Source organism: Phyllostomus discolor, chromosome 6, assembly GCF_004126475.2.
Source record: "Phyllostomus discolor isolate MPI-MPIP mPhyDis1 chromosome 6, mPhyDis1.pri.v3, whole genome shotgun sequence".
Taxonomy (NCBI): Eukaryota; Metazoa; Chordata; class Mammalia; order Chiroptera; family Phyllostomidae; genus Phyllostomus; species Phyllostomus discolor.
This window is the reverse complement of record NC_040908.2, coordinates 21090424-21106356: the sequence shown is the minus strand read 5'-3', so window position 1 is coordinate 21106356 and position 15933 is coordinate 21090424. Positions and strand designations below refer to the sequence as shown.

At 47.8% G+C, this 15933-nt stretch overlaps 1 protein-coding gene across 2 annotated transcripts in view; it reads right to left on the bottom strand.

The window, feature by feature from the left end:
- Positions 1–15933, bottom strand: part of CRIM1 (cysteine rich transmembrane BMP regulator 1) — a 180320-nt gene that overhangs the window by 74085 nt on the left and 90302 nt on the right. For both annotated transcript variants that reach the window (XM_036027850.1, XM_036027849.1), the window contains exon 5: positions 2377–2498. In XM_036027850.1, coding sequence (XP_035883743.1) covers positions 2377–2498 — 122 coding nt within the window. The remainder of the gene's footprint in view (positions 1–2376; positions 2499–15933) is intronic.

The window sequence follows — 15933 nt, the reverse complement described above, 5'->3', positions numbered from 1 at the left end:
GTTGCCTCCAATGCTTTGTGGATAAGCAAGGCTTTACACACACACACACACACACACACACACACACAGACACACAATAAACCTCTGCTTTTCTAGGTGATGATAATGAATCTTTGATATGTAATATCCTTTGATGGCAACCTTATGACAACAGTGAGACTTTCCCAGGGCACTAGGAGGCAAACAGACACCCATGTACACAGAAATGTGTGCTTGTATAGGGCAGATGTGTGTATGTGTGCATGCATGTATCAAAAGAAGTCAAATCCAGACTGAGACAATGTCCTTAAACATCGTTCTGCAGGATTAGGAAGCTTCACAGTCTCATCTACAACTGAATGACCAACACTTTAACAGAGACACTAACAGTAGGACGAGAAATAAGACAAGGATCACTCAACACGTTTATGGTGGCAAGAAAGGGGCACTGCTACCAACACTGTGACTGTGCTTTGTCATCTCAACATTTCCTCATGGCAGATGGCCAATGCTCTTCCTGGAGTCAGAGCTCCACAAGGAGGGGCGGGCCCTGAAGGTGAATCCAAGCCACTGAGGTGGGGGTGTCACACTGGACCATGAGGTAAAGCTCCCATCCTGAGAAGAAAGGCCTGACACTTGGGTTTCTACAACCACTAAGCAAAGACAGAAGGGAGGCCCACTCTTCTTCATCACTTGGAGGACACAACAGCGCACTGCATTACCACAGGTGGTACTTCCAGGGGACAAAGACTTAGGCTTAAAGCATGGAGCAGTCGAAGTAACCCCTCTGCGGGCTGTTATGAAAACAGCCACCTCCGGAGGGAGGTTCGAGAGTGAGAGGCAGACTGCATGCCTGCCGGGAGATGAGCACTGGAAGGGAGAGTGAGAGGCTGGGGCCAGAGGTGAGGAGCAACAAGTTCCAGCTCACAGAGAATCATCTAGCATCAATTAAACTGCAGTGGTCCCAGAGCAAGAAGGTCTGCTTGGCCACTGGCTGGTGTTGACCAGACATTACTACCGGCTGGACGACTCCACGGCTGCGGGGAGGCGCTGAGGAGAGACTCCTGCGTGCACGTGGAGCCTTTCCCGCTCGTGTGCTCGTATCGACCAGGTCTGTAAGTCGGGAAGCGCGCCTCACTCTCTCTCCTCCCCGGAACGTGCAGAACAGTGGTTGTGCACGTGGACAGGAGGTGGGAATATGAGACAGTGAGACTGTTTGCTCTTGAGGCACAAGTCCAAGGGCTTCACATATAAAACCTCACCTAATTTACTGGAATTCACTCCATCTTATGGATTTGGAAACTGAGGCCCAGGGCGGATAAGAGATGCCCAAATTACACAACTAGGGAGTGGAGGAACCCCTTTTCAAATGGAGGCTATTTGGTTCCTGCCAATGTTCTCTCTTAACCACAAAGCTGTCCTGCAAGCGTTTCTACAAAACAAAACCGCGTGTGCACTGGACTGAACGCTACAGGGCACAATGAAACAGAACTCAGCTTTCATAAAACATTCTTCTGGGGGAGGGGAGGCCTGGGGGGAGGACAGATGATTTTCTGAACTAATTCCTTATAGGCAGTAGTTGGTACAGATGTTTCTACGTGTGCAATTTTGTTGCATTTGTCCAAATCCATTCCCATTTTCCTTGTGAATCTAGGTATTGACTAAGCAATGCTCTACAATTACTGACATCTCACTTGTGTTTCACGCTTTGTTTTTCTTCTGGAAATTCTGATGGAGGGGCATGTTTGAGGTTCTCCTTCCTTCTAGCATGCAAATCCAATGCTCGCCCTGCCCCCAAACACCACGCCCTCTCCCAAAAGGTGAAAGGGAGAGGTGGATTCTATTTGAAGGAATCTTGTGACTGGAGAATCCTATTTCGGGGCCACATGGCTCAAATGGAAAGCAGGCCAAGGCTAGTGACCAAGCCCTGGACAGAGACGTTCTCTCTAAGCAGGAAAATGTCAACCTAGAGGAATGACGTCTTTTCTGGTTCAAACGGCAGTAGCCCCAATGTGGTGTTCGCTACCTCCATCACCTCCTGAGAGCCATGGCGTAAGGGGAGGATGACAGGAGGACTATGATTACAGGCTCCATGACCTATGTTTTTGAAATTCTAACACTGCTTTACTACTGAAACACAGCAGACTATGACAGCTACACGAAATCTGCTAGTACATTTCCAAAATTCTCTTTCTGATGGATGATGGAATGATGGTTCCCTCACATCCTTTACCTGGACTCTTAACCAAACCTCCTTTCTGCATGAAGTTTCATCAAGTCCCTGAGGATATTCCCTGCTGTATAAAAGGCAGAAACAGCTAGATTGAACCCTCCCTCCTCCTCCTCCTCCTCCTGCACAAATGTGCACTCTCTGAGAACAAGAGAAACCCCACGTACCATTAACACATTCAAAGACATCACAGCACTTTCCAGGTGTCCCATCTCCACGAGAGACTATGCGGGGAATGGATCCCGCCTCACACACGGGGGGACCACATAAGCCAGTGCGACACTCGCATCTGAAACCAAAGAAAAGGGAGGGAGAACCCCGTGAATAAACAACAACACAGAAGTCGGGAGACCACAAAGTGGCTGTGGCCAACTAACTCCACTCTATGGCACTGTCTTGTTTATCTGGTGTCCCTGGGGGATGGGCAGGGGGCTCTGACATCATCTGCATTCCACGTAACTAAGGCTCATCTACCTAATGTACACCCAGGTTTTCAGCTTTTACCATTTTGACAGAAGTATTTCCAAAATGCATCACTTAATTTCTTATTTCACTGGACCAGTATTGAGCATAACATTTTCTTGATGACTCGGGGCCATTTTTACATGATTACATCATGTTATCCCATAAGTCAGGGAGGCCTGCAGAGGCCGCCACCGACTGAGGGCTGCTGCGTGCCACGGCCCCGCGTTGCTGCTTTGCTGCTGACCTTTAGGTATTCTGCAGAGATTGTTCTGGCTCTTTCAACTACTAGGTTGTTAGCTTTTCAGTCTTTTTGTGTGTGATTGTGTTTAGTGGTGCCTTCATGTTGACCCACGCTAATTAATTCATAATTGTGTCTAACGGAAGAAACAGGCTCTGATTGAAGACTGGGGAGCTCTTCATAAAGAAAAGGGCCTGCGCTTTTCTAAGTGGACTTTGTGACAGCTATTTGGAGGATGAAAGTCTTTATTCTGGGATCTTCTAAGCTGCATGTGTGCATTTCTCGCTACAGGCGCGAACGAGGTGTCCCGTGAACTTCAACTCTGCTGTGACATTTGCCTGAATATGGAAAAACAGAGGCAGGTAAAAATCAGAGGAGGAAAAAAAACACGCGGTCACCTGTCTGATGCTGGGATGAAATAGCACGCAGGACGGGAGCAGCGCGGGGCAGCAGAGTGTCAGGGTGGGAATGTCTCGCGGTGGGGGCGGGAGGGGAGCAGTGAGCTGCCCACCCTGGGATTCCCCTGGGCACGGAGGTGTGGGCGGGGGGTGGAGAGGAGGACTATGGGAGTTCCCGGGTAGACAGAAGTGAAAGGAAGATACCCCAAAAGGAGATGTCCTTGCAGGAAATATGTAGGTGTTTATGCACAGTAGTAGGGGTCAAGGGTGGGAGAAGGGAACATTCCCAGCAGGGAAGAACTATTAACATGTTCATTAGTTCTGTTTTATTTCCCTTTCTTATGTGATTGTTTTGTTCCTCTATCGTTCTTCGGATCTTTAATAAAGTAAAATATTCCTGTAGCCCCTGAGAACCTCAGTAATCAGGCCCAGAGGTTTAATTACATTTCCAGTTACCTGGCAGAACTAAAGGAAACACAAACGGAAGTTACAATTTGCACCAAAGATCATCAAAGCCACCGGAAAGGTGTGAATGGCCTCCCTCAGGGCCAGCCCTCTCAGGCCTCTTCCACGTGGTGTGACCCTTATAGTGGATTCCTAGGAGAAGCAGGTGTTAGAGATAATTAAGGTTTTGCTGCAATGGTATTTCTGCCTACGGTTTAAAATAAATGTCTTCCTGCTTTCTGTGAATAGAGCTGGGAGCTCTTGATTTATCATTGTATTCCTACTGGACAATCATCTTCTAGGACTGAGTAAATATGAGCTGGGCTTTTAGTCCCTAGTAAGGTTATTCTGTAGTCTTTCATTTTCACGTAGCCAGCCACTGCAGTATTAAGCACATAACCATAAACTGTGATATTACAGTAGCAATATGCTCTTTACACTTATTGCAGCTGACACTCTAAGTACTGAGAGGCCACACCCTGATCCCAGTATCTGGATGCGATTACAATGCAAGACTCCTACAGGATATCTGGGATTCACATTCTTGCCTACTGATGTGTTCCAATCATTCTAATTCAAACACCAAAGAGCATACGACCGACCAAAAAATATGTCTTCAGATGTTGTCCTTCAACCCTGCAGTGACCTCTCCCGAATACATACGTGCTCCTCCGTGTCTGGCGCTCGGCTAGGCTCTCAGAAACCACGCCAACCTGAAACCCACGCCTCAGTCGCTCTAAGTCTTTTTCTTCCCCTTGAACGTCTGACCCACATCCCCACATCTGTGTGTCTTGTTTCCCTACAGACCCACGCACATTGTCTCCAGCTTGTTCAGAAGCCCTGACGCTGTACACAGCTGCCTATGGACACACTTAGAGAAAGAAAACCCTTCTTGCTCAAGTTCTGCTTCTGCACCAGAATGACCGAACACTCAAGATCCAGGGACTTGGACGCCCTGGTGTTTGCTGGCTGGCCTCCTCCCAGAACCTCTCCCCTTCTCTGCATCTCTCTTGGCAAGGCCTCCCTCCCTGGGGCCATCTTCTGACTTCTCACAGCTTCCCCTGAACTTGAGGTTAGCAGATGAAAAAGACCATCAGCACCTTCAGACAGAAAAAATTTATGAAGGACCCAGGAAAGGTGAAAATGTGGATTCGTGGCAGATAAACATCAAGCAACTACTCATGGGGTTGAAACTTTATGAAACAGCCATTTTTTTTTGCAGTTTGAAAACAGTCAAACAGCAGTTTCACGTAGTTCAACATAATCTAGCTGATGTGAGTTGCCTTTTGACAGGTATGTCTACCTTCTGTCACGTAACAATGGGGGACACCATCAAGACCCTTATTTGCCAAGGAAATTTATTATGTCCACAAATTAGGTGAGTCCAATGTAGTTTTTTACAAGTCTTTAATAAAATTATGCTTCCCTTCTACCGATGAGAATGGGGAGGCACAGGGCTTCATCAACTGACCTGAAATTAAATAGGACTTCCTGTCCTGTATTTTCCGCTAAAGGAGATGTTCTGTCGAGTCGGGAAGAGGAAGCGCTGAATTACAGAACTGAAGCGTGCAAACTGTACCTTGTCCTCTCCACCTTTTCTCCTGTTTTCACTCTTTTGCGTCGTCGTCTCCCTCTCCCCCATCCTCCTCCTACCTTTTACCCCAATGCCTGAATGAAGAGCAAGCAAGGGAATGCAGAAAGCATGGATCGGGGGCAGGGGGAACAGGCCAACCTGAGGGAGAGAGAGATGCTGTCTGACCTGACACCACCCCTGACCGCACACGTTGGAAACCCTCCCTCCCTCAGTGCCTCGACTCTAACCTAGTCCCCGCTCACCCGAGTCTCTGCTCCCTAACTATGCCACCATATCCATCCCCTGGCTCGGTTCCTCTACTTGGTCATCAAAAACCTTCAGGTACTCCTCACTGGACTGATCACATGTGTCTCAGCCTCGCACTCGACCCTCTCAGGTCCGAGTACCATCTCCTGCAGTATTTCTCTTCATTTTCCCTCCTGTTCTCCAGACAAGCCCTGGCTGCACCGTCCCCGCACTGCTCACCCTGTTCCCCCCGACCATTCCCCCTCCAGCCCTCACCTCCAGCTGTCTGTCTAGATCCCATCTGTCTTTCTGGGCCAGCCTCAAATACTACTCTGGTTTTTTAAGGCACGTCTCTCTCACTGTTTCGTGGGGACTTGGGTACTCATCTTTCCACAAGCTCCCTTTGGATCTCTCACGTATATTCATGAAATAAATACTGTTTAAGTGAAACAGAACTAGAGATGAATAGAAGAGGGACAATATTAACTGAACAAACAAAAGCAAGTGAGAAGGAAAGCAGTGAGAGCTCTATATTGTGGACTCAAAAAAAATCCTTAAGGAAAAGCTATTATATTTGCAATGATACCTTGAAACAGAAGTGTCGAGGGCTTTGAAAAAAAAATTTTTTTATAGTATATTTTTTTGGTATGCTGCAGATTTTTTTTTAAAGATTTTATTTATTTATTTATTTTTAGAGAGGGAAGGGAGGGAGATAAAGAGAGAGAGAGAAACATCAATGTGCCGTTGCTGGGGGTTATGGCCTGGAACCCAGGCATGTACCCTGGTTGGGAATCGAACCTGCGACACTGAGGGCTTTGAAATTTTTTTAAAAAGTAACAGCTTTAGTGAGATGAAACTCACATAGCACAAAATTCACCCTTTTAAGTGTATAATTCAGTGTTTTTATATTCACAGGCTTGTGCAACCATCACTGCTACCTAGTTTTCGAAGATTTTCATCGCCTCAAAAAGAAACCCTGTACTCTCTCCACCCTCCCTGCCAGCCCCAGGCAACCAGGAATCTGTGTTCTATCCCTATGGGTGAGCCTCTTCTGGACGGTTCATATAAGTAGAATCATACAGTAGATAGGCTAAGGGCTTTTTAACTTGAAACCAGAAACAACGTATATTTGCAATGTGCAGAAAAATCAAGCCTTCAATTTCAACCTCAGTAATAATGACCAATTAAGGTACCATATTAATACATGTTTACGTAATGTAATCACCAATCACAGCTGCAGCCAGGTGGGTTGGTTAAGCTGTCTTTTCTTCTCCAGAATAGGCAGTGGATGCGGCTCAGTGGGCATCTGAGTGCCCGAGAACAATGATGAACAGCACTCAGAAATCATCTAGGCCCCTAGAGGGCACTCCCTTCCTTAGCAGCCCGCGCTGGCTCCCTCTGCCTGTGGAAAAGCTGTGCAATCTGGGACTACACAGACAGTCCCAGGCAGCCCGGAGGCTCTGGCACGGCTCACAAGGTGCCTTGAGTCTGGCCTCTCCTTATCTCCCAGCTTCCAGATTCCACTGGTCCCTCCTATGCCAGCAGTTGAGCAACAGCGGCAATCTGCCATTCACTCCTTCTACCCACCCCTGCCCCTTATCACTCTGTGCCATGGCTCCGATGTCCACCCGCTTTGAATCCCTGCCTCTCTCTTGCCCCTGGTGAATTCCACACGGCTTCAGACCACCCACTCGACAAGGCCTTCTCTGCTCAAAAAGCAACCGGGCTTCATTTTCCTTCCTCTGACCTTCAACAGCACCCAGGGGCGCCACACTCTGCGAGAGTACCTGCTCATCCTACAAAATCAAAATCCTATTTTTCCTCCTGTGAATTCCCCTTGTGCAGGAGTCACACCTTGTTTGTCTTGCAAATGAAAATACTGAATGATAAAGGCATCTGAACAATAATCTGAAATAAATTTTTTTTTCATGGCTAATACGCCAGAGGTTAGACCATGCACTGTTCTCACAGCTTTCACTTTTATAAATTTTAGACTGGGAGCTAACAGGTGCAGTGCTTTTCAAAATTAGTGTGTGGAGGAAAAGACTATGGAATATGCCTGGAATGCAGATTCCAGGGTGCTAAGCATAAAGACTGTTTTTCTGCAAGTGGGGATCAGGGTTCCAGCATGTGCCTGTGCAAACTAATAAGCTCTCCGGGAGATTCCCCTGAATGGAACCTGGGACCCACTCTCCGAGAAACTCATTCCTTGAGGTGCAGTCTCTCTGGGTCACCATCACTTCATTTGCACTTTCCATTGGAAAAAGCCAAGGTCAACTAGTTTTAACATTATAATGAGAATGAGGATTAATAGCACTTGCTCTCGATCATTTACAAAGACTCTTTCCTGTGAAACATGTGCAGTGAAGAACAGAACCACTTTATTTACAATCATCCACCAGAAAATGCGTGACCACCAGCACGCCACTTAAACTCTGGGACGCTCAAGTTTTCTCAGCCATAAAATGAGATGGTTGGACCATAATGAGCTTGCTTCTAACTGTAAAATCCCACGATTCTATTAGTGCCAACCCTACTCCCACCGCTGCCCCGGTCTGATTCTGGCTCATGCCTCCCTACTGACTGCCTGCACTCTTGCCTGGGGCATATCACAGCCTCACACAGCATGCTGGCCCCTTCTCTCCCCCTCCCCCACCCTCACTAAGCACCTCAACCTTCAGGCCTGAGCTGGGCCTTCTCTCTGATGCTTGCCTGGTCTTTATTTTTTGGAAGGAGGGCACACTTACACATTTACTCCTCTTTTTCCCTTTCCTACTCACGAAGACCAGGCCATGCAGGAGAAGAAACAATAAGCCCAGCACTGGTGTTTCCATTTGCTAGACTTGTCTTCATAAGTAAATTGTGGCTTCGTTACTAAGAAGAAGAATCAATATTTGTTTCACTGGAATGACCAGAGAAACGGTAGAGGATGTTGAACTACAGGGAGTTGCTGGAACAGGCCGTGGGACAGAGGAGCCCTGTCTGCCACTCCCGTGCCATTCAGCAAAGCACAGAAGTGCCCCTGGAACGTGCCCCCGTGGTGGGTGCATGCAGAGCTGAGGGTAAATGTTAGTCAAACACTGCCCTACAATAAACTGCTTCTGCAGAGGAGGGAATTTGGAAGCACCAGACTCCTCCTGTTCCCCAAGCAGATCCTTATCCCTGTCCATATCCTGCAGGACAAACGGCTCCGTGGGGCCCTCCGCAACCGACTGCTGGATTCACGCCACAGTCGGAGTGAGGGCTTGAACCCTCCAAAAGGCTAGAACCACTGCTTGTAAATCAAAACCACTCTTCGCAGGTGGGAGGGAGGGAGGTCTCCTTTTAGCCGGGAAGCAAGGACAAGCGAAGAGTTAAGAGGGCAAAGTACTTGTCCTACCGGGATTCCACAGCACAGTGATGAAACAACTGTCAGGAATGAAAATTACAATGACACATAAGACATTCCTATTCCATAAAAAGTAGCTTCAACTTTAATTAAATCTGATGTACTATCTTTCTACTCATTAAATTGCTTAACTCTTTCCAGAAATGTGTAAGTTTTAAAAAGAGGCTGCCAATAAAACATCCAGAAAGAAATGGGTTTCCCACCCAAGAGTCAAGCTTTCCTTGCGGAAAACCGCACTCCTCCCCAAGGAACTTCGTGAGTTTCCTCCTGTCTCCTCCGGAGAGACTGGCTGCGCTCTAAGGCACAAACCCTCCCTCCTATTTTCTTAAGCTAATCTCCTTGCATTTCGCCCACCCAGGCTGGGGAACATTCTTGTATGATCTCCTTGCGTTTCGCCCACCCAGGCAGGGGAACGTGTGGGTCAGCCCAGCACGCACACGGCCCGCTCTGAGGACGCCCCTCCCTGCCAGCAGCCAGCCCTCCCCTGGACGGGAGCTGTCACCTGCTCCACCAGAAATGACACAGTCTTCACTTTCCCTCCCGAGACACGCCGTGCTTTTTGGGTGCTTGTTCTCACACTTTTCCTGGGGGTGGGGAGGACTGGGGGATGTGCTCCAAAACAGGGAAGATAAAAACTGAGGGCTATTAGGTCAAGTATTCCTTTGTATTCCCTAGTAATAACAATGAAGTCCATGGCAAGCCCTTAAGAAAGCGGACATTACAGTTCTTTTCTTCTTAGCTGATGGTTACGGCTCCCTCCTCCAGGCTGGTATGTGGCTCAGGAAACCTACACTACGGTGTCAAGTTAAAAGAAAAAGTGGTATAAAGTACAGGAAAATGGAAACTGTAGGCCCACATGGTTTCTCTGCACTTTATACCATAAATTATCTTCTAGAACCATGCCCCACAGTTACGTAGGCGGGGTGACAAGAAAGCGCTGGCACCGCACACACGTCACTGACCCGCTGTGGCCAGCTAGGGGAGAGAGCTGGAGAAGCTCCAATGGGACTCGGCAGTCCTGGCGGCAGGAAAACCAGATGCCCAGAGATGCCGCCGCGGAGAATCCTTGGGGCCTGGGGCCCAGCTGAAAACGTGACATCCAGGATCTGGCCGGCTTCTGGCACTGCCCTTGATTTGGCCCAATAATCTGCTAACCACCGAGTCCCAGCCATGAAGGGCTCTGAGCCTTTACTTCCAGAGGTCATGGTGGGCTAGCTGGCCTCAGAGAGCGAAGAGGGGGCGGGAGTGAGAGGTGCGTGAAACCAGTCCGGTGCACTCTGGGAAAAAGGAGGAGTGGGTTTGGATGTGTACGTTTTTGTACTGCAACATAAGGTATTCTCGCTTCAGAGCCAGAATGAGAGCATGGTGGGATGTGGATGGTTGTGTCCCTTCCCAGGGACCAGGGAAGAAGACACACCAATGACATCAGGACTAACTTCTATTAAAACCTGAGTCAAGTGTCGCCACCAGGGCTGCGAACCTCCTCCAGAGCCCATTGGGGCTGAGCAGGGGCTGCCCCAGCTGCCCTTGAGCACGCGCCCACTTGGATCCGCAAGGGCTGTCAGTCCCCAGGCCTCTCACCCTCGTTCCCAGTGCAAAGCGTAAGATCCTCTGGTCTCCCGTCCTCAAGGGAACGGGCAGCCCCAGATCCTGCTCGAACTTCCCAGGGACTCCTGTTCCACACCACCTTCCCTGCCCTCCCAACCTTCCCTTCACCGACAAACTCCCTCAACCCCTGAACATCATCACAAAGGGGGCTGCTCACCTCTTGTCTACTGCCTTGTCTACCCGGTTCGCCTGAAAACGCTGTTTCCTTGCAGCCGCCTCCAGGGAGACGGCAGATTGCCCACACTCACTTATTCGCCTGGGCTGGAAGCTCAGCGTCCTCCAAGTCGCCCTGTGGCTAGCCCCACGTCACGGCTTTCCTCTCTCGTCCAAGCCCTCCCTCACTGGGGCTGCGTCTCCTACCCATTTCCTATGGGGGGGGGGAGGGAAGGTTTTCGGAGAATGCACTGTGATTTCCGTCTTCGGCTTGAGTTCTGGCCACTGTACCATATGTAAAATGGGATCATTAGAGCACCCATATGTCATAGGACTGCTATGTAGATTAAACCGAGATGTGAAAAGCACCTAGGGTAGGGCCTGGAACACGCAAGCATTCCACACCTGTTAGCTATTTTATGTAATTAGAAGTTGGAAGGCTTTGGTGGCTATGTGGACAGAGCATTTTCATCACCCTGACCTCTTGGAATCCAGTGATCCTGGCCGCCCCCCAACCCCACCACTTCAGCCACTTACGCCTATGGCCACAGCTCTCTGCCGTCTCTCAAGTCAAGCATCCTACTCGCTGATCACAATGGTTCATCCCAGGCCTACGCTGCCCCCACACTGCCTCTTCACACTCTCTGGGACACCCACTGCCAGGACCCTCCCCTTTCTCCTCAGCCTGGGCCTTGTCCCACTGCGCCCCCTCAAGGCATCAGTCCCAGACCTTGGTGGGTACCTGAGCTGCCATTAAACATCCTGCCCTTTTAACCTCCGTTCTTACCTGGTCCCTCAACCCCAAGTGTGTTAAACCCAGAGATGCAAACCTGAGTGTCTTCAGGAGCTGGGCAGGAATCCTGACAGAGGACAGGATCCCAGAGACAACTCAAGAGGGTCCCTGCCCTCTGACGGGGCTGCGAGGCTCCTCCCGGGTAGAAAACAGGTGGGCACTGTCCCCAAACCTCCCAAACTGCTCAAGAGAAGCCAGATTTTTATGTGAAGCCTCCCAGTTTTTAAATGGTGATGACTAATTTAAAGATGCCCCCGCCTCCGGCCGCAAAAAGAAAACACGTCTCGGGGGTCAAATTCAGCCCTGAGGCTGCCAAGTGCAAACTGTGATTCAAACCAATTACCTCCTCTGTGCTGCTGAGGGCTGCTGGGAGGAGCCCACGCCCAGCAGCAGCTGTCCCACCTCTTCCACACTGACAGCCCTCCTGTGGCCGACAAACCTCCGCTCGTCCCCCAGGACCGCTGCTTCCAGGATGCTTTTCCTGACCAGAGGCAGAAGGATACGTAGCTGAGGCTGTGGGTAAATGCGTGCAGGGCAGTGTGAGGGCAACAGACTGTGTGATTGTCCATCCATGTGGAGGAGTGGAGGGCAGGACACCCTAGGAAGAGGGAAAAGCCTATTCAAACGTACAGAGGCAAGAAAGAGGAGGGTGTTTAGGTTGGAACAAATGGTTCCAGTCCACCAGGAGGACATTATGCACTGGGGTGGGGTCTGGGGGACATTGCAGGGGGACTTGCAGGAGATGTGGCTAGAGAGCTAGGCCAGGGCTAGGGACTAAGGGGTCTTGCATGTCACACTAAGAAGCATCTTTAATTGAAAGCGATGGGAAAGTAGTAAAACATTTAAACAAGGAATGCAGTCTTGCAAGGGGGAGGTTCTCTAAGGAGAAAACAAGAACTGTCATGAATTCTATTCTTTTTGAATCATAAAGCTAGGTGGGATTAGTGCCGATGTTTTCAGTTGCAAAACATATTAAAAGTTTAAAAAGCAATGACCGCAATGGCCTAGAACGCCCTTTCCCTCTTTCTCTATCTGCTGAACTCTGACTCATTCTTAAAGATTCAGCTCAAAAGTCAAAACCGACAGTTTTCCAAGTCAGAATCAGTATCTCTTTGCTCTGTGAACTTACTTTTCGCTCTTGCACACCTCTACTTCTCAGGTGTGTAGCAGTTTAAATGGAGATTTATGCGTGCTTGCCTTCTCTTTGGACTATGAGCTCCTGACACCAGTGACTGCATCTTATTCCTACCAGGGAGCACACTGCCTGGCACATGGAGAACACCGATTCGTTCCCTGAATAGACCCCAGACACTATGGGATACTGATGCTAGCACTAGCCACAGATGAACTATTATACATGTAATTAAAACATTTATTGAGTATTTACTTATGCTAGTCACTGATGAGGAAGAGACATGTAAGGTGCATCCTTGCCCTCAAAAAGTCCATAATCTAATGTCTTGGGAGGTATCACAATAGCCTTTAAGACTTCATGACCTCGCTATGGAAATGGAAGCACTTGATCATATTATCACAGAGCCATGAGATACAACGTCTTCCCTTTTCAAACAAAGGCAAAGCCAGAAACAGGCCATTTAAAATGCAGTTGTCTGTATGACATGTGCACAACAGACTGAGCATGAAGTCCAAGAGAAACTAGCTGTCTCTCTACCTCCAGGATCTCAGTTAAGCAATCTAATGTCTACTTATAACCCCAAGCCCTCTGCACAGTGTGTCTACACGACAGTGAGGAGCCCTGTCACTTCCATGCAACGCAAAGGTTCAAATGAAGAGTAAAACACATTCTATGACATTTCAGGTTGCTTTTGGCATTTCCAGAAGACACCACATTTTAACACTTTAGATTTGCTTATTAGTGATGTAAATAACTTCACAATCCATATCTGCAGAACTGTCTGGTGCTGTTCTGGTTGCCTGTGTCGTGACGAGGGAACAACATCAACGAGGGTGGGGAGGGAAAGCTCCCAGAGGTTCCCGCTCTCCATGCGGTGGGTTCTGCTTTTCTAACGAAAGACAAGTTTAATGGAATTTGGTTGAGTTACTGCCTTGGAGGGAGAGTCAGAGGGTCGTGTATTTAGTATCTGGGGATGGCCAGGCCCATTCAGACCAAACTGTAAGCCACTGAACACCATAGTGGGAGCCCTGAGTTTTGTGTTTCAGGACTGAATCATATAAAGTAAGACTAGACACTAAGTTCATGGTGAAACACAAAAGGCATGAGGCACGTGTACAGGACATGCGGGGCTTCCACATACGATGTGAATTATCGACAAATTAACGTCTCTATCAGGGAGATAGCTCGTCTCCAGTGGGCAAGGGCTCTACTTCTAGGAAAGCATATTTGCTTCAATCTGGGGATACGTCCAATAATAACATGGAATTCCTACAACTATTTTGTTTGAAAAACATCAGAGTTTAATATAGACTCTGGCTTTTTTAGTTATGAGTTGACTTGCTCTTTTGGGCCAAAAATCACTGTGACAGAGGGCAACAGAATAGATGTTCTTTTCTTAGTTGAGAAAGAAGGGCTTCGGATACATTTCCAATTTTTTTCCTGCCTGTGTTTAAAAACAAAGAGAATGCTACCATGATAGCATGTCAAGAGTCAGAACTGCTTTCAATCTGTGTTATGCTAATGCATACTTTACATATTGTATAATTTAATTTTACTTATTCCCTTAAAGGCAGCTGGCTAAGTTACCCAAATTAAAGGAGACCACCAAAAAGCAAATGGAATTAGAGAAATTTCTGTATTAACAGGCTAAGCCTTTAAAAAAAAAAAGAAAACGAGAACTATTATTGAGTGCCATCTTCTGTGAGACCATGTCTTGGGAACAAATGGACATGACACTTAATTACTAGGCTCTTAATATGATAATGTCCTTTTCAAAATGCACATTTAGGGACGATCTCCACTGGCTATTTGAATAGGTAGTAAACAAGCAATTTAATTACCTAGCACACTGTTAAAAGCATACAGGTCTATAATAAATACCACCTAGTGATTTAAATTGCTTAATGCTGTCTCGAAGAACTAAGGATTGCTCTCTGTGCTATGAGAAAAACAAGATAAAACAAAAAAAAAATCCTGTCAGTTTCAAGCTACCCTCTGGAAGTTCAAGCTTTGACATACGTGTCTGGCTGGGCCAGCGTGCCTGTGTCCCTGACCCTTGAGTAATCTTCTATCCCCCCGCCCCTCAACACCCCCTAAAGGCTTCAGCCAGCACAATGACGGGCTGAGTGAGGCTCTGGAGATAAGAGTTGACTGAGGAGCTCTGGAAAACTCAGCCACCCAAGTGCAAGTGTGTTAGCAAACAGCAAGTTAAAGGACTCTTGACACTGCCCCTCCAAGACTATTACTCAGAAGCAAACGGATTACTCAGATGTTATTAGAGAAGAGGAATAAGAAAAATCCACCGAGTTCTCAGGAAGATGGAAACCATATGATTCTAAGACTGGAGAACACAGGCAAATAGGGAGGGGCATGAAAAATTATCATCGGTTATTCTCTGTGTGCATGTGCGCTTTTTTTTTTAAAGGTCCTCGATATCCTACTTTGGACATAAAGCTGGCATTATTACTTTAAAGCTTTTTCCTAAATTCAGTTTTTATTATTTGGTACAAAGCCAGTCTATTAATTATTTTCTTGGCAGATTTCCCTGTGTGTGCGTTCTCTTCTTATCACCTCCTGAAGTCAGCAACGTTTCTGCACCAGCCGAAGTGATGTCTGTGAGGTGTCGGGTTCCTTTGCGCCCGGCCCATTCATTCATCACCACGCCCCACCCCGAGCCTGGCGGTCTGGCTGCCATGCGTACGTGCCACTCACCTGAGCACTGTCAGGGCTGGGCCTTGTTTTCACTCACTGTGGCTTTGAGGTTAGATTGATTCTGATTTAACTCGAGCTTCTGGAGAAAAGCTATAACCTGCCAGAGATTCCATTCTGCTGGCCTCATCCAGCATTGAGTCAGTTTCAGGCTGTGAATTCTGGAACTCCTGAAAGCTCCTTTGCTAAATATCTACATCTAATCACAAACAACAGTGTGCTAGCAATCAGCTAAGATTCTGTTCTTATATTACAATGTCATACTAACAAGATGCATTTTCTTGAGGATGCAAGGGAGCCAGGACTGAGGAATGGAAACTCAGCATCCGAGATTTTCAACCTGAAGCAACGGAGTATAAATGTCTAGATGTTAGAGCAAAAGTAAATTCCTGACCTTCCCTCTCGTTGTGGCCTGTGCACCTGACATATCTCAGATACAATAGGGGTAGTATCCTTCCTGTTACCTTACTTCACTTCCTGGGTATGAGGCGGAAACTCTCTTCCAAGGACAAGGTCTTACATAAGAGAAGGTAAACTGAGGCTCAGACAAAAACATGGAACTTAACTCAGCAGA